Source organism: Leptidea sinapis, chromosome 22 (genome assembly GCF_905404315.1).
Source record: "Leptidea sinapis chromosome 22, ilLepSina1.1, whole genome shotgun sequence".
Taxonomy (NCBI): domain Eukaryota; kingdom Metazoa; phylum Arthropoda; class Insecta; order Lepidoptera; family Pieridae; genus Leptidea; species Leptidea sinapis.
The window spans coordinates 6,621,101-6,646,525 of NC_066286.1; the positions used below are offsets into that span (position 1 = coordinate 6,621,101).

Below are 25,425 nucleotides of genomic sequence, written 5' to 3' on the forward strand. Positions count from 1 at the left end.
TTAAATTGCTGGTGACAGACGATCATGGCCGATAGTGGAAAGGAGGCTTAACAGCTCCGTGCGTGCGTAAATTGAAAGAACCGACGTCACTAGTAAACAATTAGGACCATCAAACCATGACAATCACAAATAATCGATTGCATTATGTACGTACTCGTAAACATTAAATCTGGCGACATTATAATAGGTACTATCTACAGGGTATTTTTCTCCAAAATATGAGAAAAAAAAAATATAATTACATCGGCAATAAGAAATTTAAGACAATGTTTCGTTTCGTTTAATTTAAAAGTTGAAGAGACTGCCGATATTTGTTATAATTGTAGAATTTAAAAAAAAAAACAAATTATTATTTTCATATATATATACATATATATATATATATATATATATATGTATATATATATATCATACATATATATATATATATATATATATTTTATGGAATAGGAGGACAAACGAGCGTACGGGTCACCTGGTGTTAAGTGATCACCGCCGTCCACATTCTCTTGCAACACCAGAGGAATCACAAGAGCGTTGCCGGCCTTTAAGGAAGGTGTACGCGCTTTTTTGATACAGCTCTCATATTTTTTGTTGGGGGAGGGGGGGTGGGGGGATGGCCTCCGGTCCTCGACACTAACCTATGCGAAACATAGCGGCACTAGGCCTATTTATCAAACAAAAACACAATTTCAACGATGTACAGTAGTCAGTATATAGGTACAGGTACACATTGAACTTTTCACTAAATCTTATAAATTTCATTTATATGAATATAAAGATTTTTGATATTTGTAATAGTTACGCCCCGCATCTTTGTCAAATTTCGCGCGAAAATTTAAAAGCATTTTAGAGTAAAGTACATTATCAGTTTCTGACATGTTTCGACAGGAATGTTTGCCCATGCCTCACAAAAAGCTTCATTAAGTTCATCTAAAGTTGTGGTTCTATAAGTGGCAACTTTTTTTTTTAATTCGTGCCAAAGGTGCTCGATTGGGTTGAATTCCGGGCTATTTGCTGGCCTTTCTAGCACTGATACCGACCACTGACTGTTAAGAAACGACTTGACTGAACGGGCGGTATGTTTCGGGTGGTTATCATGCGGAAACGTCTATATAGGGAAGCATAGTTTCCTCTAATATTGCCTTGTATTGATGTTGGTCTAAATTACCCTGAACTTTCCTCACAGGTCCCACTCCACGTCCAGAAAATGAACCCCACATTTTAATGTTTCCACCGCCATGTTTCACCTGCTTTTTTGTGAATCTTGGATTCATTTCCGCTTTTACAGGACGCCGTACGTATTGCCTTCCATCTGAAGAAATCAAATTAACCTTGGTCTCGTCAGAGAATAATACATGTTGCCATTGGGCGTAGGTCCAATGTCCATATTTACGTACAAACGTCAAACGTGCATTTCTATGTTCTTTCTTCAACAACGGTACTTTGCGAGCCACTCTTCCGAACAACCCTGCTTCTTCCAGACATCGTCTAACGGTCCTCGCTGATACACCGGCTCTTTCGTCCGCCCCAAACACTTCGTGTTTAATTAAAACAGAACCTAGAAACGGATCTTTCTTAGCTAACCTGGTTATCATTCTATCTTCTTGCGGAGTTGTTTTTCTCGATTTTTTTTTCTGGGCACATTTAAAGCAGTGTTGTTGTGCCTGAAATGTTGCACTGCATTGCATACTATAGTTTTTGAAAAAATTAAATATTCTGCTATCCTTCGGTACACTCGACAAACCTCATGATGATTTATAGTAGTGTTGCATCGCAACTTTTATTTTTGCCCATTTTTCTTCAAAATAGTTTTCAAAACTTAAAATTAATAATCTTGATTGCCGCCAAAACTACTACGAAGCAATAGGAAAAGAAATAAAAAAATATTGATATTCAGATTTTGAAAATAGAACTCAATATCTCAGTGTCCGTAATTAAATGACCAGCCAGCATTTTTTGAAGAAATAGCACTATGATAATCTATCAGCTATACTGTAAGGAGTTTTAATGTTTAGGAAGTTGTTATTGTTTGTGTAATCGGGCACATAAATGACTAATTATACTTACATGTAAGGGATATGGAATCTTGTTTAGACTCGTTGGAAAATAAAAAATAAATTCACAATTTGCTTTAACTAGAGAGTGTCCCTAATTAGTTGACCACGACTGTAGAAGTTACAAATTTAATGAACAGATTCACAAAATATTGTAAGCTGGAGTGATTTCATGATGCTGTTATTGTTATAGTTGCCTCATCGAAAATTACGCGGTTGTTTTCAGAAACCCAAAAGAACTTTAACATACAAAATTGAATAGACATAATTTCCCGGACATTTTAATAATCAAACGAGTGTGGATTGAGTAAGGTGAGCCCTTGTTGTGCAAATCTACCATTATTATAATATTTACGACGAACCTCAGTATTATTATTGCACTTATTGTTTAATTGTCATTTTCAGAGTATCCTGTTTAGTTAAAGTTGAACTCATAAAAAGTTTAGTTGCAATTCTTTGCATATTACCTCCATTGTTAATGCACTTTTAAGACTCGTGAAACATTTTAACCTGAATGTCAGGAATCGTCAAACTTCTGGTTAGCAGGACTGATGATGTCAGATATTGGCTAACCTATTCGTACGATTACTGAAGAAAAACTAAACTGTTATCGAATAATTTAGTTTATTTTATACATCACATATTGGTATTAATAAAATACAGTGAGCTCTCACAACACGATCCGTGAAAAAGAAAAAAAAAACAAATAAGTATGTTACGAAATTCAAAATTCATATATGGCATTATTTATCAGAATCCAGAAAATTGCAGTATGATTTGAGTAATGAGTACAGCTAATACGTATACCGTTAACACAATATTAATTAGAGTCATTAAGTAATTACCAAATGTTACTAATTAGGTTCATTATTAAACAAATTTAGTATTTACAAGTGATTATTTACACATCATTTCGTAAATTAATTACGGGTTATTTGCTATTGTTAATACTACAACTAATAATTAACCCATCACCACATTAAACTTTCTTAACCCTTCAGCGCACCACTGTTTAGTAAGACCCCAGAACCGAGTTCCAGACCTGCATAGGACCATCAAAGCCATTCTTCTTCTCCTTGGGACTCTTTGTAGACAAGCGCTCGAACCATTTCTTTTCGGTGCGCAATTTCTTCACCTAGTAACAGATCCTGATTTGAAACATTCATGAATATAATTTACTGTCATCGTATAGGTACACATACGACACAAAACATGAAAAAATAAAGACCACAGAAAACTTTCTGATCATTTCTGACCACAGAAAATTATAAAAAGAAAACATATTAAAGTTATCTTCAACTAATGTACTTGAAAGACTGTTATTAGACATCATATTATATTAATTATTGAACTGCACTGGGAACATTTCTTGCGCAGTCTCTTCTCTCCATTTTCCACTCACCATTCCTTTCGAAACGATAGTAGCGATTTAACTGACGTCCAAAAGAAATCTTAGGAAAACACTTAAATAATAAGACTTTTATGACGTTCTCTAGTTGGGAATACTTCCGCCATAGATCAGTAATAAAGCTTATGTGAATGTTTTAAACAATTTATTTTTCTTTATTGAAACGGCTTTTATACGTATGTACATGTCAGCCCCATTATAATCTAAGTACATTAAAAAAATAAAAAAAAAATAACTTAACAAACCAAAAAAAAAGTTAATAAAATCAAAAGCAAGTTATATCTATAGTGTTCAAACAATAAGACTTATGGATTCAAACAGACTTATGGCATCCTTAGATGCAGGGCGGGCAAGTATATTTACAAACATGCCCGTATCAAATCTGTTCAAACCCATAAGTTTATTACAATTGTGTCTCTACTAGACTGAAATCGGACACATTCCTTTAACAAGTGCTCAACGTTTTAAACAATAATTTATGACATTCTAGAAATGAATAGTAAAAAAGAGCAACAAAAGATTTTTGAACGGAACGTGATGCGAAACACCAACAATTAGTAATAAATGCTTATCGTAAAAAGTTGTATATGTTCTGTTACAATGCTCTATTAGCTTCAAACATAACACTTGTTACACCTTTTGTACATTTAAAAATATTGTTAAATCATTCATACAGCGATAGTGAACACAAAGGGCATAATAAAATAGGCCAAGTTTCTGATAAACATGTTTTAAGCTACAAAGTGGTGATTGGTGTGTGTATGCGTACATATTTGCATACTCTCTGACTTAACGTATTGTGGATAACTGGATAGCAAGGAGGACGAGTCAACCAGAGAGCTATGGAAAGAAGCATACCCAATAGGGTAAAACAAACAATGTTTTGAGCAAGATATAATAAACACAGGATTTTTTTACTGATAAAAGAGAAATGAGCAAAACTGAATCAAATTTACAAATAGTACAGAATACAATTTAGTGAATGGTAGAAGACGAAATATCTAGCAGCAAAAAATATTTCGGAGCCGCCTATTTTTATGTTTCGAGCGCTCGAAATCAAAGTCGAGTAGGTTGAGAATAATTTCTGTCACAAACGACAAGATTTTGCATTATATGTGACAGATGTCACATAATAACAACGTAAGTAATACGTTTTAAAATAACATCTTACTTACTAAATAATTGGTGATACCCATCAGTATTTTTTTTTTCAAGAATCCGGAGCGATAAACTTACTTCTCATCATGAAAATAATAATAATATTTGTTAAAGTAATTAATAAGTACTATTTTATAATTCGGTTTCTGCAGATATCCGCAGAAATATATATGCGAGAAATGAAAGGTAAGGAAAATTCGTCGGTGACATTATTATTCTCGACCACTCGCTTTTTAAGGGGCATAAATTATGTCATGAGGAGTTAAAAGAGGATGAAGGGGGTCCTAAAGTTTCACTGCGAGATTGAATCAGAAATGAGGAGATCCGTAGGAGAACCAAAGGCACCGAAATAGCCCAAACGATTGTGAAACTGAAGTGGCAGTGGGCAGGGCACATAGTTCGACGGACAAATGGCCGTTGGGGCAGAAAAGTCCTCGAAGAGCGACCACGTATCGGAAAACGCAGTGTTGGTAGGCCCCCCACAAGAAGGACCGACGATCCATCTTGACCAGTTGGTTAAGATCGCCTGAATACGTTGGATGAGCGCAGCGCAGGACTGATCTTCGTGGATATCTTTGGGGGAGGCATTTGTCCGTCAGTGGACGTCTTCAAATAATTCAATAAATTTAAACTACATAAGTACCAGCCGTAACAAATCCGATCATATGTTTAGGCTTTAGGAGGTTGCATAAAACGATCTAAGACTGTCACTTTTTATACTTTGGCTGAAATCTTCACTCAACTACTTGTAAAGCTAGTTAATAAAAATTAGTACTAATAGATGCTACTAATTTTTATTATTGTGTAACAATATTTATGACCAGACTAATTATTATCGTTTTGTTAGACTCCGTTGGCGTGACCGTTTATTGCGAACGCATTACTCGCGGGTCACGTAGCAGTATTATAATAATAGATTACAGAAAAAAGATATAGCAAATAAATGACAAACAACATAGATTCAGGAGTAGGTACTTATGTATTATGATGAACTGAACCATGCTTTGTTGTACATAACGTCGAATCGGGGGCGAAGCACCCGCATTCTCCCAACATCGGGGCTATTTGCGTTTAAGTGACAAAAAGATGAGGCAATTGTTGCGAGCAACGAGAGGTTAACGTACTTGTCTCAGCTCTTCTACTTTGCAACAAAAACCAAACAAAAATAAAACTGTCTCGAACTAAATACCGAGCGGTTTCAATCTATAGTTGTAGATGCGGTAAACGGTTTTTTGATTTTATGGTGTTAAATTTAATTTATTTTAAATCAGTAATATCCTCTTTGAAGCTGTAAGTAACTGTATAGAAAGACGAAGGGTTTTTTTGAGTGAATCATGCGAATAATAGGAGCGGTGTCATATCAATCTATTTGAAGTCATCTTACGAATATTTTCTTATACATGCAATACTTACTGAAAAAGCAACCTAGACCGTTTGTTGATACGATCGCGATGTTCCATAATCAGATTTTTTGTTACATATTTTATATAATACTAGCTGACCCAGCAAACGTTGTATTGCCGATATTAAAATCGCGATACAAAAGTAAATGTTGATCGTAGATGGGTGAAAATTTGAAGTTGTATGTATTTTTTAATGCTGACTCATAATAATCAAATTTAAAAAAAAATATCAAAAAAATTAAAAAAAAAAAACGTGTGGAGCAACCTTAACATTTCGGGGTTGAAAAATAAATGTTGTCCGATTCTCAGACCTACCCAATATGCACTCAAAATTTCATGAGAATCTGTCAAGCCGTTTCGGAGGAGTTCAATGTTTAACACCATGACACAAGAATTTTATATATTAGATGGTTCCTTCTGGAATATAATTGAAATATATTGTAGTGCAGCCGTTGATAGCTGACACATCATTGAACGATAATATATTAATTAAAAAACGAAATAAATTTATAACTTCTCGCTTTATGATTGAGATACGCTTACAATGGGTAGAACATTAATACCTAATATTCTACAAGCAAGCTTAGTTCGAAGAATGCAGTTGTGTAACTGTAGTACCTGCCTACATTACTAAGTATAATTTTTGACAATTATTATAATACGAACATATTACATTTATGTTGAATACGTTGGATGAGGGCAGCGCAGGACCCATCGTCGTGGAAATCTTTGGGGGATGCTTTTGTCAAGCAGTGGACGTCTTCCGGCTGATGATGATGAAACATATTATGTTGTACATCAATAGGTTTGGTTCGATAGACTGTTGATGTTGAACTTTAACCTAATTATTCAGTGAGAGTCTCTTTAGCAGTCGAGAACCTCGCTCTAAGTAGTTTGATAATTTGTCCAGCTCGGCTTTCACGACATTATCACCACACGGGATATTCAGAGAATGACAAGCACAATTTTATGCTTAGCTAGGACTATTGTCAAGTCATTGTAGAGCTAAGAGCACGACCGTTTTCATGAATATACATACATAAAGAGACGATGGATGAAAGTAGACAACACAAATATCGACGTAGACAGTAGAATCCGCGATCCGGTCGGGGATGTAATAAAGGAAGCTTAAGTACGTACCAAGAACAAGACAATATGACGTAGGTACAGTGCCGTACTTTGTTTTTCTAGCAAGGTAGGCACTGTAGATCTATCTAGCCGTAGTTGCGCTTTATTCCAACAGTACAACATAAGTTGTATGAAACACTGTTTGTTTCGTATATGCAATCTGTATACTGTCCACCGTTGATAGTAAATTAACTTTAACACTAGTGCTACTTATATTTATTTGGGTTCATAAAGATGTAGGCACTGCCTAATTGCCTATATGACATGCACGTCCCTGTGTAGATATGCCTTTCATACTTTGATGGTAGTTGAAGAAACCCGGCAAAAATGCCAAGACTCACCTGAGAGACGAATGTGATTGTATATGTGAATAATCTATTAATATTTTTTTTAAACGTATTGTTCTGTAAATTAATACCACCCATATTCCATATTATGCTTTCCGTCTACAGGATAAGTACAGAAGGGTGGAAAATAAGACAACCTACACACTCGTGCACACGACGTTTTTAAATACAATTGTGGGAAATAGTGAAAACAAATCAAAGGTTTATTTCAACATACTTTCAGATAATGGCGCGTTTTTGCAACTGGACTTTTTTTTTACAACGAAACTAGGCAACGGGCTCATTTGCATATATAGTCTATTAGATTTTTGACAATTGTTGATAGGAAAATAATTAAATTAAAAATGTTAAGTTAAAATATATGTAATAAACAACCATTTAAAATAACTTAGAAAATTAAATGCACATACAGACTCATTAATTTTTCCTCGTATAAAATCTATCAGACTTTATTGTATGTATGAAACTCTTTGCTGCTAACTTAAAATTGACTAATAAATTTTAAACTTAACCAATGTTAACCTCGTAAAAGACTGTCACGACAGCGTTAAAGAAAGACGCTTATGCCTCTGAATGTACGCAATGTTTAACCACTGTATTTAAAAAAAAAAAAAAAGTAAACTACACACCATACGTCTATTCCGGCGCATCGGTGGTGCAATAAATCGCGTTCCTGTCGCTTTATGCCTAAATACGGGCACGTTGTGCCGCGTATGGACGAAACGACCCAGTTACCGCACGCACCGGGTCAAGTACCATCAGGCTTTCGGTGCTATTGGTATTAGCACATCTTCGTTTATATAGAGCTTTCACTGCATAAAAACTCTTTAAATAATAAATTAATAAAAATGCATAATCTGAATAGGCTATCAAGTACCTAAATATTTTATTTGTCTGACTTAGCGTAAATTTACGTAAGGGTCGTTTAAACACGAAACTATTCTGGTAATATGATAACGAGAGTTCGATTATCACATTGATAAATAATATTTTAATCCAAATAGAGGTGTTTTCATACTCCTATAAGATTTTGCGTAAAATATTCAGTTGACTGCCAATTATCACCATTGAAAATAATGTTATGTTAAAGACTGAAGTGCAGATAAAATAATTTCATTTTCAGTTCATCTTACCAATAGTCAATAAGTGTCTAATTCATGTCATCTTGCAGAAAGGCTCGTACACATTAATCATTGGTAAACATTTGTTTTGCATTGGGTTTTAAAGTAAAACATCAAACATAATAGTTCAGAAATCTTTCATCAGTTTATAAATAATTTCAACCACACTTTAAATATCTCATGTGGTGAAAACTTCATGAATTATCATCCGCATGTTTTCAGGATTGTTTGTGAAGTGTGTAGGTGTTCCTTAGTAACTATTACAAGATTTAAGTAATCTCTCAGAAATGTATGGCAAGGGACCAATGTATTTTTTATTCTACCAGATGTTATTAATGCAGTGTATACTGTGCATGTACATATGTATATTAGATATATAGCTATGCCACCATAGCAAAACACTGCAAATAAATAATAGCCTATATAAGGGTACTCAGACCTTCATTGAATTAATGCTAATATATGTAAACAGCATTGCACACATGTACATTATGTGACAGGAAAATATTATGTTCACATGATTAATTAAAAAAACAGGCTGTGGATAGTAGAAGGTACACTAAGTGACAAGATTTATATATTACAGGTACCTTCAACCCTTTATTCTGCAATGACCCAGGTTTTATGTTTTACCATTAACATAAAAAATTAATTTGTCTATTTTGAAACAAGTTCGAACTGCGAAAACATCAGTGGTTTATCGAAATATTCATAAGCGATAAACATCACCGTAATTGTTAATATTATCGATCGTAAGGATTTTGAGTGGCATTGCCTTAACATTGGGCCTCAAACAACAATTTATTTGTTTATCGGTTGTCTAGAAGCTGATTACATTCAACGCACCAAGTATGCGCAGATCGGATATCCTGAATTTCATCAACAAATCTCATCCTTACCTCCTCGTAACATTCTTTCTTTTCTCGTTCTGACAAGGGTCTGCACCTAACGACCACTCTAACACACTCATTCAGAGCCGTTCGTGGTCGAGCTGATTTTTCCATCTTCTGTTACCTTTTTAAAATCACATAAAAAATAAATTCATAGTTTTTATCGATCCATTTAGGGGTACACGAACAAAAGTCTATTTCACCTAATTCTTTAATCAACACTTCACAAAACTCTTCTCTATAACAAACACAATTAACCAATAACGTTTAAAAATATTTTTCTAAATAACAACACACTTTTTTGTGATAAAAGAAAAAGATCGTAAAATTTAAATTTCGCGAAATCAGATCGACCCGCCGTTGATGGACATTTTGATACAACTGACGTTTGTTGACACTTGGCCATCCGCCGTTACCATACGTTCAATTGTTTTTTTTATTCGCCCATCTTATGGGCAGGCTATATAGTTCATTAAGATTATCATGTTTGACAATAACTTTTGATTCATAGTTAGTTTTTATTTATTGCCTGTTGCTAGTCGTTCATCAACCGGACGAATAAAATTAATAAGTCGTCTAATTAGCAGATGAATATTAAATTAATCGTCCGCTAAAATTTTTTCAACATCTCCCTTCTGTGAATTTTCTTTACATATTTTATGACCATGTATTCTAGTCCTTCACTTGGAATGTGTTTTTTTTTAATTTTATGATTCTATTTTTATGTTTAAACTAGTCTAAATATATTTGGCGGATTTTTTTATTACCTACTAAAATATACATACGTGAAAATTGATATTTTAAATTAAAATATCATTCAGTGATGTCTTTATCCAAATGTACTCTGTAATTATTATGATTATTAACTAATTAATCAATTAATAATAATTGACATGAACTTACAGTACTAGTAATAATTTAATAACAATAATATTATGTAAAATGGCTGTATGGGCTTGAACCCTTTGCCTATCCTAATATTGGACGAAAAAACAATATGTAAATAAACAGAGATACAGAAATAGTTGACGAAAAAAATAAAAATAAAAAAACAGAAATAGTTTTACTGTTTTAGTTTGTGGAAACTGAAAAGTGAAATTCGGAAGGAATTGAAAAGACGATCTTTTCGGCGTGTCTTGTATTTTACCATGACAACTAATTTATCTATAAACCTTAAAAGAGCCAGTAAAGGATATTATGAGGGGGTGTGTTTTTATAAATTTATGTAGTTATTATCATATTAATAAATTAGCAGATAATAATAATTATTATCAGCACCTAAATTTGTGTACAAAATTGATTTTTCATGTTTGTCTCACATTCGATAAATCAAATGGTACCTATTTTCGTAAAATATTTTAACTAATAAAAATGATTATAAATTCATATACCCTTGTTTTGACAGGAAAACTTAACAGGGGTGGTAGTAGTAGACTCGAGTTTTGGTGATATAAGACATGAGGGACTCACACTCACCTTGGAAGGCTCAGTGAACTTACAAGTTAGTAGCAAAAATGCTGGATTATTTGATGCATTCTCTAGCAATATTAAGGTAAGCATATATCAGTTTTGTCTCCTATTAAATTCTTCTTGCTTAGTGAATGTGGCCCTTTAAGCTCTATAAATCTTCAGGCTCAATACTTTAATCTGGTTTCAGTTATGCTATAATGTTAGTTAATAACTAATTTTATTTAAATAAGAAAACACAAAACAACTGTAAATAATTAGGTATATTTCATTGCAGCCAATAACTTTAATCAATACATCATTAGAATTGGCACCAGCAGGCAAGATCCCGGTGGGAATAACTGAGATACCATTTGAGATTCCATTGAAAGGAAGACCTACTTCCGCTGGGCCGGGGTTGTTGGAGACATACCATGGAGTGTTTGTTAATGTCTTATATACAATAAAGTGCAGTATGAAGAGATCATTCCTCAATAAACCACTAAACACTAGTTGTCAATTCTTTGTACAACATAAACCGGTAAGTATATAAGAAGATAGTTTTATCTGAACAAATATCATTCTTATTTCATATTTTTATAATTTGATTTATGGTATAATATCCCTACAGTCTGCACAATTTCCTTACTGGCTTTCTCTAGGATTGCTACATATTTATAAGAACAAAGAAAAAGCCTGGATATAATGGAAAACGATTACGAAATTTTTTCTCTATATCTAACCAGGTTCAAAGAGGAGTGCAACAATTGTTATCATAATCATATTGAATAAATTGAGGAAAATATCACTAAAAATATAAAACATTTTTGGACTTACATATCTAAGCGTAAAAATACGACTGCTATACCTGCCAATGTGTATTATAAGAATACTACCTCTGACATCCCAATTGATACATGTAATTTGTTTGCCTCATTCTTCCACTCAGTCTACGAACCTTCAACATTAAGACACTAACAACTGGCTGCCGAACCCTAACCTTGCTGATAATTCCACTCTCATAATGGATATACAAATTTCTATGACATCAATGACTAAAACAATAAGCAACCTAGACAAGTCTAAGGGGCCAAGACCGGATGGTTTGCCTGTTATTTTTTTAAAGTCTACAGCTAGATCTCTGACAAAACCGCTTTATATATTATTTTCCGAATATCTGGAAGCAAGCATAAATAACACCAGTTCATAAAAGTGGCGGCAAAATACCGAAAATTACCAAGCTATTTCAATACTCTCTTTAATATCAAAAGTTTTTGAAACTCTGGTTTACAGCAATATTTATACTGGTCTACACAGTGGAGCGGTATGGGGCCGCTAGTAGCGCATTTAACTGCAATCTATAGGGCATGCCTGGCCTACAAATACATACCGCTCCAGTGGAGGGAGGTAAAAGTGGTATTTATCCCTAAGCCCGGCAAAAGTGATTACACAAATCCCAAATCGTACAGGCCAATCAGTCTCACATCATTTTTGTTGAAGACTCTAGAGAGACTCTGCGATAGGGATATTAGGGAAAATGCCCTCATACAAAAACCGCTACATGACAACCAACACGCCTATACTCAGGGCAGATCAACCGTATCCGCACTCTATTGCGTAACATCTCTCGCAATGAAAGGATTATCACGTAAACAATCAACCTTAGGTGCTTTTATTGATATCGAAGGCGCCTTCGACAAAACCCCTTTCACTAGCATAGGCCGAGCGCTAGCCGCTCATGATGTAGATCCTACAATTGCCGGGTGGATAGACAGCATGTTGAGGCATAGGGCAATACGATTTACTGTGAACACCAGTACTAGATGTGTGGTGGCAACGGGCTGCCCACAAGGAGGGGTACTCTCGCCGCTGCTCTGGAACCTTGTGGTAGATGAGCTCATCACAAGGCTAAACAAAAAGAAACAGTACACGGTGGGCTATGCTGACGACCTCGCCATTCTAATAACAGGACCAGTCGAGAACGTCTTATGTAGCCTCATGAGATCTGCTTTTAAGATTTTGGAAGAATGGTGCGCGCAACACAAACTCACAGCTAATCCGTCAAAGACGGAACTAATACTATTCACTAACAAACGCAGCCTTGGTAATCTAACATTACCAAAGCTGTTCAACACCGAACTAAGCCTTACTAAAGAAGTTAAATACCTGGGGGTTATACTGGATAGTAAGTTGCTTTGGAACAAACACCTTGAAAACAAGCTGGAAAAAGCATGCATCATCTTTTGGCAGTGCAGAAGACTCATAGGCAGAACCTGGGGTCTTGCTCCAAAGATAAGCAGATGGCTCTATACAGCAGTCATCAGACCAATTATCTCCTACGGAGCAATAGCGTGGTGGCCCAGGACAGAGCTTGTGACAGTACAAACCAAGCTGCAGCGTTTCCAGCGGCTGGCCTGCACAGCCATAACAGGATGCATGCGCACCACGCCTTCCTCGGCCCTTGAAACTATTCTAGGGCTAACACCACTCGACATACACTTTCAACAAGAAGCGACAATGGCGACTCTACGTCTAAAGCTGTTGGGTGTATGGAAGAATGAAGACGGCCTAACAGATAAGCTCTGGAATAGGGTAACAAAGAATTATCCACTCTGTGAGGCACCATGTGATAAGATAACTAAAACAAATACCTTCCATAAAAACTATCACATACAGCTATATGAGAAAGATGCTGACCAGTCAGGTGTAAACGAACTAAGAATTTACACAGACGGCTCGAAAATGGCTACTGGAACTGGTGCCGGCATATTCTCACAGGAACTAAACATACACATTTCCATACCCTTGGGCACACACAGCTCCATCTTCCAATGTGAATGCGTAGCCATCAAGGAAGCCGCCAGCGCTATATTAAGAAGAAAGGTACATGGCCACAACATCAGATTTCTTTCTGACAGTATGGCGGTACTAACAGCGCTGAAGGGTACCACACACAACTCAGCACTAATACACGAATGTCACCAAACCCCAAATCACGAGCAAGTTGCCTCTTATAACCAGGTAACTCTGCAATGGATCAAGGGACATAGTGGTTCGTTGGGTAATGATGCAGCGGATGAGCTTGCAAGGCGGGCATCGGCAAATACAGTGTCTGGTCCATTGTCACTTCTGCCACTGCCCTTCAGCCAAATGCGCTCATGGATACGCTCTCTCACCAACGACCTACACAACACCCGATGGATGAATGTCTCAAGCTGTAGACAGTCGAAGGTGGCGATACCTGCACTATCGCCCAAACTGACACGTAGACTTATGAGCCTCAACAGACATGACATCCGTATAATGGTGGGCACCCTAACGGGTCACACATCACTAAACAAACACCTTTTCACAATCGGCGTAACGGACAGCCCTAAGTGCAGAGGTTGTCTGACCGAAGACGAAACGGTCGCTCACGTAATCCTGGAATGTGCGGGGGTGGCCAACCAACGGGCAAAAACCTTAACCAATACAAGGTCGCTCCAAGAAGTCTGTGAACACCCCAGGAATGTTCTGAACTTCTGGAAGGAGCTGGGCTGGTTGGAGTAACCGGCCATTACTGCACGCAAAATGGACATGGGTCCATTTTGCGTGCAGTAATGCAGTAATTAGCATGGGCTAGTGGTTTAATTGCGGAAACAGGAGCCCTATACCATTACCATTGGTCTACACAGTGTAATAATCCCTGAACAGCATGGTTTTGTGAAACGTTGATCCACCACTACTAACCTTTTGGTTTTTACGAATTATTTGTTTGAGCATTTGGACCATTGCTTGCACATCGATGCTGTATGTATATACAATGTGATTTTGAAAAATGCTTTGATAAAGTGGACCACGAACTGCTTCTCAATAAAATAGCTTATAAATGTATCAGAGGATATCTACTCAGATGGTTATCCTCTTACGTAACTCGTAGAAGCCAAGTAGTTGTAATTAACAGTTATAAATCAGACATCTTCTGGTGTTCCACAGGGATCCATTTTGGGTCCGTTATTGTTTATATATTGTATATATACTAGTGGACCCAACAGACGTTGTCCTGTCGGAAATTTCGGACACACGTCTTAAATATGAAAAATCGGTCCAGCCGTTAGGAGGAGTCCACTAAAATACACTATATGGACGGAATTGAGAATCTAAACCAATCTCAAATACACTGGAACACACAAAAATATCATCAAAATCGGTCTAGCCGTTTTGGAGGTAGTTCAATTGTGAATGTAAACCATTCTTGAATCCACCCGAAGACACACATCAATCTCAAATTCACTGGAACACACAAAAATCTCATCAAAATCGGTCCAGCCGTTCAGGAGGTAGTTCAATTGTGAATCTAAACCATTCTCGAATCCACCTGAAGACACACAGAAAGTTTCAATAAAATCGGTCCAGCCGTCTAGGAGGAGTTCAGTGACATACACACGCACACAAGAATTATATATATATATAAAGATTTTATATATATTAATGACATAAAAAATTGTTTCCAGAAGTCACAGTTCTTAATGTACGCCGATGACCTAAAAAAATATAGAAGTATTAGCAATGAGTCTGATGTTGACCTACTTCAGCAGGACCTAAATAGATTTATTCTTTTCTGCTATCGTAATAAATTGAAAATTAATTTTGATAAATGCTATTCCATCTCTTTTTCAAAAAATAAAAACGTTATAACCAGTAATTACATATTATCTGGCTTTATAGTAAAGCGCGTTTCGTTAATTAAGGTCTTGGGAGTAACAACACATAAGCACCATCAGAGATAAAGCGTTCAGATTATTTGCCTTCATCATGAGGTCGTGTAGTGACTTTAAGCGTCCCTCAACATTTTTAATATTGCCATCCCAGTTGGCCCAGTATTTAATAAATATGCACTTTGGAGAGGATACAAAGTAAATTCCTTAGTTGAATATCAATCAATTGGAAATCATTCCAATATGGGCGTACGAAACGAACGTACAGTCAATTTCTTGAAAGTTTTAAACTTCTTAGCTAACGCAATCGGCATACTCTTTTGGAAGCAAGGACATTGTACAATATTTGTAACAATATATATGATCGAAAATTGCATCGAACATAACAATAAACTTAATTGAGCAGTCCCCCGCGTTTTTAATGACCTTGACATTATCTTTTCAACAAAAACAAAATTTAAAAAGCAAGTAAATGACATTTATGCCCATGCTTTAAATCCTCTATTAAAGATTCTGAAACAGTTAGCTTATTACCAACATTAAAACACCCAATGTCGTAATAACCATTACATCATCCAAACGAGTGCTGTAATGTTGTACTGAATTTCATAACAACACTCCTTGGTTTTTTTTTCGATCCCTTCATGCACAAAGAGTTTCAACAAACATCCACATCTTATTGCTCGATGCGTGGTATCTGTATGAATTTCAAAAAAAGAACATTTTCGTTTACGCGCGTTCCACACTACCAGAACATGGCGCGCCGTAAAAAAAAATAGGTTATTCGAAACCCCGCCATTTTTCTTGAAAAAATGAGTGATTCAAGTTTTGACAGCACACCGCCGGATATTTTAAGCGCTGCAAAATAACATAATAATCAAGTGAATTTTAATAATTGCACTATATAAAATGTAAATTACTTAAAGTTAAAATTAATAATTCTTTCATTAATACTTAGTTTATTTGTATATAATCAGTAAGGGATGATATTAGGTTACTACTAGGGCTGGCTGTTTTAATGTTAGCAGTAAGCTAACTGTTTCAGAATCTTTTAGAGGATTCATATTCTGGGTGTAGATAAAGTCTTGTATGCAACTGTTGATAATTAGGTATTAAAACACTCATGTGATACTATTATCACACTCGGCTTCGCCCACATTCGTGTTTTAATACATCTTATTACACAACAGTTGCATAAATAACTATTAAAGTGAACAGGATTAATATATTTTTTATGTTAAATCTCATTAGGTAACCCTTTTGTTTAAATGTAATGTAATTTTGTAAATAATTTAGTTTTAAGACGTCTAATTTTGTATTTCTTTCGTCTTTTTGTATGTACATATTACTTTAATTAATGTTAAGCTTTGTTATTCACCGTGTGTTAGTTACTAGTAACTATAAAATTAACCTGTGGATAACGGTGGGGGTTCTCACTAGAAATTAATTTAATGTTTACTGTATTCTGTAAATAGTAAAATGTATTGTGTGAACTGTTTATTGTCCCTAAGAAATAAAATAAAAATATTAGAATAAATAAATAAATTCAGAGAAACGGGTCACCGGTTAGAAAGTGATCACAGTATCTTTATATAATTATTTATTTATGAGGTACTGCCAGATTATACACTCTTTTTTTATTTAAAATATGTATACATGGAAGGTTAGTCTAAATTATAATATACTTGTATGGCCTAGTTATTATTATTATTATATAAATATTGTACTTAGTTAAAAGTCTCTTTTTTATAAAGGGTCTTTGTATTCCATTCTTAGCATCTTATATATCTTGCCATAACTTTTAGTATTTATGAAATCAAATGTGTCATTTCTTCTTCCTTTGTGTAATAAATAAATATTAAAAAAATTATAATTATAACTTCAAATTAATAAAATGATAATTATATTTAAATTAAATTTTAATATATTTAGTCAAGAATGTTGTTGAACGACTACAGGTTCTCTTTATCATATTTGTTATAATAAAAAGAACTCGAAATAAACAATTTGAAAAGTATTTTCACCAATAGAATTTTATATTTTCATTGACTATATAGTATGGCCCGTATTTTACTTAAAGAAATTAAAGATCCTTAAGTTAAATGGTATATGGTGGTTTAATGGTATAAGGATGAAACATCATATCACATCCTAAGTGAATGAGGTGCCCTAAAAGAACTGCCAATAGATCCCTTGAACATTGTCAGGTTCATAGTAGTGGATAGAGTATCTTGTAGTGCCATAGCATGGACTGATATAGTGCACAATTGATCCAAAGGAAAGTGCAGTATCTAAGTGTGCAACTGCCCTTCTCATAAGCACAACCACCCAATAAAAATGCCTCTGTACACCGCTAATGAGACCTATTCATTTCATCATACTCATTCACAATTTGAGCTGAGGCTTTTATATATTTTACTATCAGTAGCTGTAGGCAACATAATGTCTGAAATTTTATTTGTATGAATATAGCAAGATCCGCCACCTCTGAAGCCAGTGCGATGTGAGATCACGCCAAATAGCATCCGCGCGTCGGCGGCTGCCACTCGAGCCTCCATGCCACATTTCCAGCTCTATGCAGAGATAGACTCCACTGTGTGCGCTCTGGACAAGCCCATCACTGGGAAGGTATGTGGTCTTCTGAGTACTGATTATATACTCGAGTATATAAGAGTTCGAGTTCGAAACTCGACCCCTCTAAAGTTAAAAAACTTTTTCAGTAAGAAATGAATACCAAAAACGTTTATATCTTGCATTTTTTTGCACTTTTGACAGCCTTATTCATAACGTACATCAACACTGTTAAAAAGTATCTATATTATAAGCAGGAGCTGCATATGGCTAGGATCAGTAGGAAATCATTTCCTAATAAAGAGGTAAGTATCAGACCTAAATATTTAATTTAATTATGGTCGATAGCTAAATAACTACAGATTTGCCATTGAGATAGCCCGATATCCCTTTTTGAGGAAAATATCTAAAAATTATGAAATAAATATATGATACAACAGGTAGCTCAGGAGAGCCAAGATGTCGGTCTAAAGATAAATCTTGAAAATACACAATTAAAGAGTAACTCAAAACATATAATTTCAAAAACAACGAAATGATAAATGAGTATACTAAAGAATATTTACTTACTCTCTGGTATCCTTGAATCAGCTTAGAGGATGGCACCCAAAAAGAGGGGAGGACGAAATACAACACACATTGGGCCCCTATTAGTCCAGGGTTGTTCTGGAACATAACCAACCTAGAGAGAGTTTGTCATATAGGTAGGCATTATGATAAAAATCAAATCAAATCTATATAAAAAGAAGAATATATTATATTATCATTCACTTTAATATTCAATTAATGATGACTTCGAAAATAATAAATGCTTTTTATTTTCTTTTATAATACTTTAAAAGCATGTCTTTCCCGTTATGACTGAGATACAAAATGAACTGTCAACAGATCCGTGTGGATGAATGCTCAGTCGGCATCAAGTCCATCGAGCTGCAACTTGTTCGAGTCGAAACCTGTGGCTCGGCTGAAGGATTCTCTAGAGATGGTTAGTATTACAACATGATTGGCTGAGATTTTTATTATATTCGATCATGAGCGAATGGTGTTTTCTCCCACGGATTAGGTTCGATTTGTTTCCTAATCTGTGGTTTAATCGAACTCGCACTACACATATGTCTATGGGAAATTTTGAGAAAAACATGTGTTAAATTACTGTGGTATATTTATAGGAAGGTAACAGTAGCTTGAGCGTTGGAGAATCCCTCCCCGAGATCAGCTCAGGCTGCCTCACATATTCTGTTGGCATTTATTTTCATAATAGAAAACTTCTCAAAAGTCTACCACCAAGCCAACATTAATCCCAGGATGGTCAAAGGCAATAGAAACGCGGAGAGACAGGCAGCAATCAGCAAAAAGAAAGGAATTGGGATGAGAACAACAAACCAACAAATAGAAAAACCCTTAAAAGAGTTGTTGTGTGTCTTTTTCCTTAATTATCATGGGGATTGTTCTGAAGAACTGTTTCACCTGATCTCTGTCGCCAAATTCCACCTTTGCACTACACAAACTACAGAAGTTAAACTAATCATAACAGTAGGTTCCTTTTACTGGATGGCGGCAACGGTGCCTTCGGTTTGAATGGCGCCGTAGCTAGTGAAATTACTGGGCTAATAACGACGACATAATATAATATTTCTCAAAGTGACGAGCGCAATAACGTTACCGCTCCGAATTTTGGAACCTCCCACTGGATGTCTGGCGCTCCTCCACAGTGAGGCTTTCAAGGAACTTTCTGCCACATACTACAACACTTTGAATGAAAATATAAGTCACTATGGGGATCTCGGCTGATAAACCCTAAAGATTTATCATGCATAAAACAAGATAACCGGACTTAAAAGGTATACTTAGCAATCGCCACCAGCACCACATCTCGAATGCATCAATCCTTCGCCTTTCTTGGCCCACGTTTCTATATATAGTCTAGTCTTAATTTTGATAACCCATTCCTCTTTTCTTCCAGATGTTGTTTAGTCGGGACATAGCATATTTGCCATTCCGTTTCTCCTTTTTATCTCTGGGACTTAGCTGCCGTCATTGTTGATTTGGGAGCCCATATATTTGTAGTGGACGACTTTATTAATGCTAGGAATGTTGCAGATGACAATTTCATTATTAGCTTTTCGGTTCGATCAACCATCTTATAATATAGACAAACTTAAAACAGTTCAGCAATCCTCATAGTGCCTTTCTTGTTCTTGTGAAATGGTGTCTTTTTGTCTCTGATCAACAAAAATGATATGGTTTTTATTTCCTTTCAATATCGGCTGCTGGCTCTAAGCTTGAAGTTTCAAAGTTCCTACCTGTTCCGGAATTTGGCATCCGGCATATTATTCCAAAACGTGGATGTGTAAGGCAAGATTTGTTTTGCAAAACGCGAGGTCATTGAATGCAAGACATCAACGGTAATTCGCATCTGACTTAATTTCGTGTGGATTTAACCTAGTTTACCAAGGGGAATGGTTGGGCGGTAGAAGATAGGTATAGAAAGACCCCATATCTGTACGCATTGCCAAATTATCCAGTTGATCGGACTGGATCTATCTCGGAGTCGGGAATATGTTAGCAGTTAATTGATGCTTTTCTTGTTAAATCAAAATATGAGATAATATTTCTGACGGTTGCATAAAAATATATATCCGTAGTTTTCAAGGATTTTAGCTGCTCCTTAGCCTTGCTCTGTGTCCAGAACGACACATCCCAAAATTATTTAATTAGGTCAGGTTACGAAATTTTATGTGATTTTTGTTTTGTTGTTATTACTTTTTTATTGTGATATTATTATTTTAGTATGGTAACCCTTCATATATGTGTAACCTTTAAGTAGTTTGACAATCCGCTAGACCACCTGGAGTTCTCCGGAAGACCAGCGCTGATCATATCACCTGTGGGTATGATGAGTATTATGCTGAGGTGAAGTCCATTTCTGTACGTTCATATAAATTAATAAATAAGTCTACTTGTATACGTTAAGTTTCAGAATAAACTACTTTTTTTCTTCTTCTTCTTCAAAAGGGCTACCTCCAGGGCAGGCAACGCTCCCGTTATTTCTCTGGTGTTTTAAGATTGGGTGCGCGGTGATTTCGTTTTTCTTCCTACTTCATAAATGCATAATCATTATACTTAAATCTGTTCCATGATTCTAGCCACAGAGATCCAGAACATCCAAGTGGGCGACGGCGACGTGTGTCGCTCGCGGGACATTCCGCTGTATATGGTGCTGCCCCGGCTGTTCACCTGTCCCACCACTACCACGCACAACTTTAACATTGGTGAGTCCGAGCTGTGGAACCACCCTTTTTTATGGAAAAGGAGGAGAAACGAGCGTTTTCGGTGTCGAAAAAGCACGGGTCATCTGATGTTAAGTGACCATCGTCGCCCATTTTCTCTTGCAACACCAGAGGAATCACAGGGGCGTTGCCGGCCATTACGAAAGTTGTACGCCTTTTTTGAAGGTAAGTCGTATCGTCCCGGAAACAAGCTCATTCCACAGCTTTGTGGTATGTGGAAGAAAGTTCCTTGAAAACCGCACTGTGGAAGTACGCCAGATGTTTAGGATGGTATCCTAAATTTGTGGCGTGTCGTGTGAAGGTGGATTTCGGCGGCAGGAATCACGTGAAACTGCTCTTCGGAATACTCTGAAGTAATTGCAGGGTAAAACATAAATCCTACCTAATGAACTGGAAATTGTATTGTCCGAAGACAAAGAATGAAAGTTAATATAATATATTATCAAACCATCTCTGAGCCTTCTCCTGATCTAACTAGTTTGAGTAACGCCTCCGACTGTAAAACCCACGTATGAGCTTTACAATGATTACTGCAAAATGTGAGGTTGTGAAACAAAAACTTGTTTCCACATGAATCAGGTGTTTACAGAACGATATGACATGGGTGCCTTCAAAAAAAGCGTGTACACTTTCCTAATAGGCGAAACTCCTGTGACTCCTCTAGTGTTGCAGGAGAAAATGGGGTGGGCGGAAATCACTAAACTACAGGTGACTCGTACGTTTGTTTGTCCTGCTCTTCCATAAAAAAGGGTATATACGGATACAGCTCATTTTTAGGGTATCATACCTGAAGAGGAACTAGTGGGGATGTTTTAACAGTCTCCGCTGTCTATTCGTCCGAATCGATGTGTAATATTTGACAAAAATACTTTTATAGTTGGGTCCCGTGAAAAGAAGTGTGGGTGCAAACAAACAATTATTATTAAGTAATACCCTTCTGCCTTTAAAATCATGTCCTTTATGCCTTTAATTATTCATCATCGTTTTTCTTCACACTAATTTCATCTTTGCCACAATGAGTTATGTTCAAATTTCAAATTCAAATATTTTTCTTCAAAATAGGATTTAAAATCACTTATTGAACGTCAAAAACTACCACCCATTCAAAAGAGACTGCCTCAGAACTGAGAACAATAGTCGCAAGAAACTCAGCGGGCTTACAATGTGATATCGTACAATAAACATTAATAATTAAATAGCCTGAGGGTGTTCGCTTCGTTATTCCCAGTCCGTGGTGTCATTAAGAAAATCGTTTATGCTATAATAACCTTTCCCACACAAACGTTATTTAACAATTCTTTTAAATTTCGTAACACATTTGTTTTGTACATTTTCTGGGATCATATTGTAGAAGCATATACGTCGCCCAACAAAAATAACCGATATTTCCACAAATTTTTATTGTTATGTCACCACAGTTAGACCATAGAATTTACCACCTGTGTTTTACTGTAAAACGGCAGTTATTTTCTCAAAATTGATTTCTTTAGAATTCTTTTTGATGTAAGTCTGTAGCATAGACTTACAATAAACTAACAAATCATGCGAGAGACAAGAAAATCTGTATCGGAGATACATCAAGTTAGAAAAAAAAGGGAATATATTGTGACTGTAACGGAATTTCCGCAAAATTTATAGAAGTAGGCGTTACTTTGCGGGAAATCCATAGTTATACAAATGATTTGAGTTTTCTTTAGTGTTAATTCCGCCAATATTTGTCTTTAAACAATTCGACACGTGTTTCGCCTCTACACGAGGCATCCTCAGGACGTGTTGTCTCGCTAAAATCTGGCACGAGACTCAAAATTTTGATTGAGGATTATCCGCAAACAAGCCATTCTTGTCCGTACGTTACACAACTTGAGTGAAATTTTTCAAATAATTAATATAATAATGATTTATTTCGGATTACATCCATATTTGTTGGTACAATTTGCAAGCTTACAAAATAGTGTTAGTAATAACTTATTAATTAACATAATGAGAAAGATAAAATAAAATAACATTTACAACAATAATTGGATTCAATGTGTTTTGTTTCAGAGTTCGAGTTAAATATTGCTGTGATATTTGAAGACAATTATTTAATAACTGAAAACTTTCCCATACTTTTATTACGATGTAGATAATTGTTCGTTGATTGGTTTCCCATCATAATTTAATTCCTCTCGCCTAGGTATATGCATCCCAAAATAGGTATTTTCATTAGTGTTTTTATTTTATCGGTTAGAAAGATGTATATAATAAACTATTATAAGTTACGAAGTCTTTTAATTTATTTTACATTCATGCTCTGTCAGACCCCCACAGATGGGGATTTACACATCTAGATAGATTGTGGCAGCTGTGAAAACATCGCAAATTGAGGTTCACCGTTAACCTCTATATAATTTACCAATGGGAGGCTTCTTTGCACAGAATGCTGGCAAGATTATGGGTACCACAACGCCTATTTCTGCCGTAAATCAGTAATGTGTAAATATTACTGTTTTTCGGTCTGAAGGGGGCACCGTAGCTAGTGAAATTACTGGGGAAATGAGACTTAACATCTTATGTCTCAGTGACGAGAGCAGTTGTAGTGCTGCTCAGAATTTTGTTTATTCCAAGAATCCTGAGCCTCACTGCATTGTAATGGGCAGGGCCTATCAATTACCATCAGCTGAACGTCCTGCTCGTCACGTCCCTAACTGTCATAAATAACAAATCTTTACAAAATGACCGTGAATGTGGGGTGGGAAACAACTCAAAGCCTCTTAGAGTAGCTATATGAATGAATAGAAGATGAGTTAGATTAAGAAAGATTAAATAATATTTCCATATTATCCTTTATTAAATATTTTTTATAAATATAATCGTATTAAACAACAATTTGAAAGTCGAACTGTCACAAGTGACGTTTTACAAGATGGCGTCATCTGTTATTATTATTTCACAATATTTCAAATTTTAATCCTTAATATTACCGAATATATTTTTTACAATATTGGTATCCTTACTTGATTAAACGAATTATGAACAGCACGAAAGATATAAGTACATTAATTATCACCATGCATCATGAAATAAATTCTCAAGCGCCAATCATTATAAACGTAAATTTGTGCTTATCATACGAGATAGTATATATCTTAGATTATTTATACGTCTAGATAGACCGTGACAGCTGTGCAAACGTCGAAAAAGTTGAGGTTAATAGTTAACCTCTATTTTGAGCAATGCACGTATACTAACACCAAAGTGGCATACAAATCGCGAGTGTAAGATGTAGCTTGTCACACACACTAAAGTAATTAACCTGGTTTGTTTTCATGTATGGTTATCTGGCAAGAGACTATCTAGACCTATAAATTTAAATATTAAGACATCTATTACACAACAATAGTTAAGTGTTGCCAGACGTCATGCGGTTTCGTAGCGCTATACTTTGGCGAAAAAACAGCAAAATATGGTGTGTTATTTTACCACACCCAATCTAGCACGATCTCAGACAAAATAAAAAAAGTTAAGATTAAGAAGGAACCCTACGAACAGCGAAGTGAGACAGGTTCTCTAAACATGTGTTGAGTGGGTCGGTATTGCCATGATTGAAATTACCCTACAATTTAAAAAATAACGTAACAATTTTGATAACTCAAATAGGATTCCTACTTAAGGTGTCAGTAAAATACTAATAGTACTAAGGATATAGAAAAAACGTTTTAGAAATAAAATGACTTGTTATTTAATTCAAAAAATTTCAAACTGAGAACATCCTCTTTTTTTGAAGTTGGTTCACAAGCACGGATAAAATTCCTGAGAAACTGGGAACGTTGTCAGATTACCCAATAATTAGATAAAACTAAAATGGTAATCCTTGTTGTTTTCGAAGCATTTCCAAGTAATTAAACCTGAGGTAATTTTTACGTCTAG

At 35.6% G+C, this 25,425-nt stretch overlaps 2 protein-coding genes across 8 annotated transcripts in view; one reads left to right on the forward strand and one right to left on the reverse strand.

Annotated features, from left to right (window-relative positions):
* The window catches only part of LOC126970804 (kinesin-like protein Klp68D), a 74,507-nt gene extending 64,627 nt beyond the window's left edge, over positions 1-9,880 (reverse strand). For 6 of the 7 annotated variants that reach the window (XR_007730704.1, XR_007730703.1, XR_007730700.1 and 3 more), the window contains exons 1-2: positions 9,522-9,880; positions 3,100-3,192 (exon numbers count right to left, since the gene is read on the reverse strand). Coding sequence is in view for 2 of the 7 variants with exons in the window: in XM_050816923.1 (XP_050672880.1) it covers positions 3,100-3,192; positions 9,522-9,626 (198 nt within the window). In the remaining 5 variants the exon portion in view is untranslated. The remainder of the gene's footprint in view (positions 1-3,099; positions 3,193-9,521) is intronic. The other variant, XM_050816924.1, reaches the window with a different exon arrangement.
* A 618-nt stretch (positions 9,881-10,498) lies between these two features.
* On the forward strand, positions 10,499-23,777 carry LOC126970860 (vacuolar protein sorting-associated protein 26C). The gene is made up of 7 exons (XM_050817010.1): positions 10,499-10,717; positions 10,918-11,064; positions 11,257-11,499; positions 18,128-18,283; positions 19,115-19,211; positions 21,373-21,498; positions 23,560-23,777. Exons 1-7 carry the CDS (start codon positions 10,661-10,663, stop codon positions 23,643-23,645), a joined length of 912 nt encoding a protein of 303 aa, XP_050672967.1. The 5' UTR covers positions 10,499-10,660; the 3' UTR covers positions 23,646-23,777.
* The last annotated feature ends 1,648 nt before the right edge of the window (positions 23,778-25,425 follow it).

Excerpts from the sequence above, each read along its gene's own strand:
- LOC126970860 (XM_050817010.1), top strand. The coding sequence starts at position 10,661 with ATGACAACTAATTTATCTATAAACCTTAAAAGAGCCAGTAAAGGATAT. Across the intron at positions 10,718-10,917 it reads GTAAAGGATATTATGAGGGG|GAAAACTTAACAGGGGTGGT; the intron begins GTGTGTTTTTAT and ends TTGTTTTGACAG. Across the intron at positions 21,499-23,559 it reads CACGCACAACTTTAACATTG|AGTTCGAGTTAAATATTGCT; the intron begins GTGAGTCCGAGC and ends GTTTTGTTTCAG.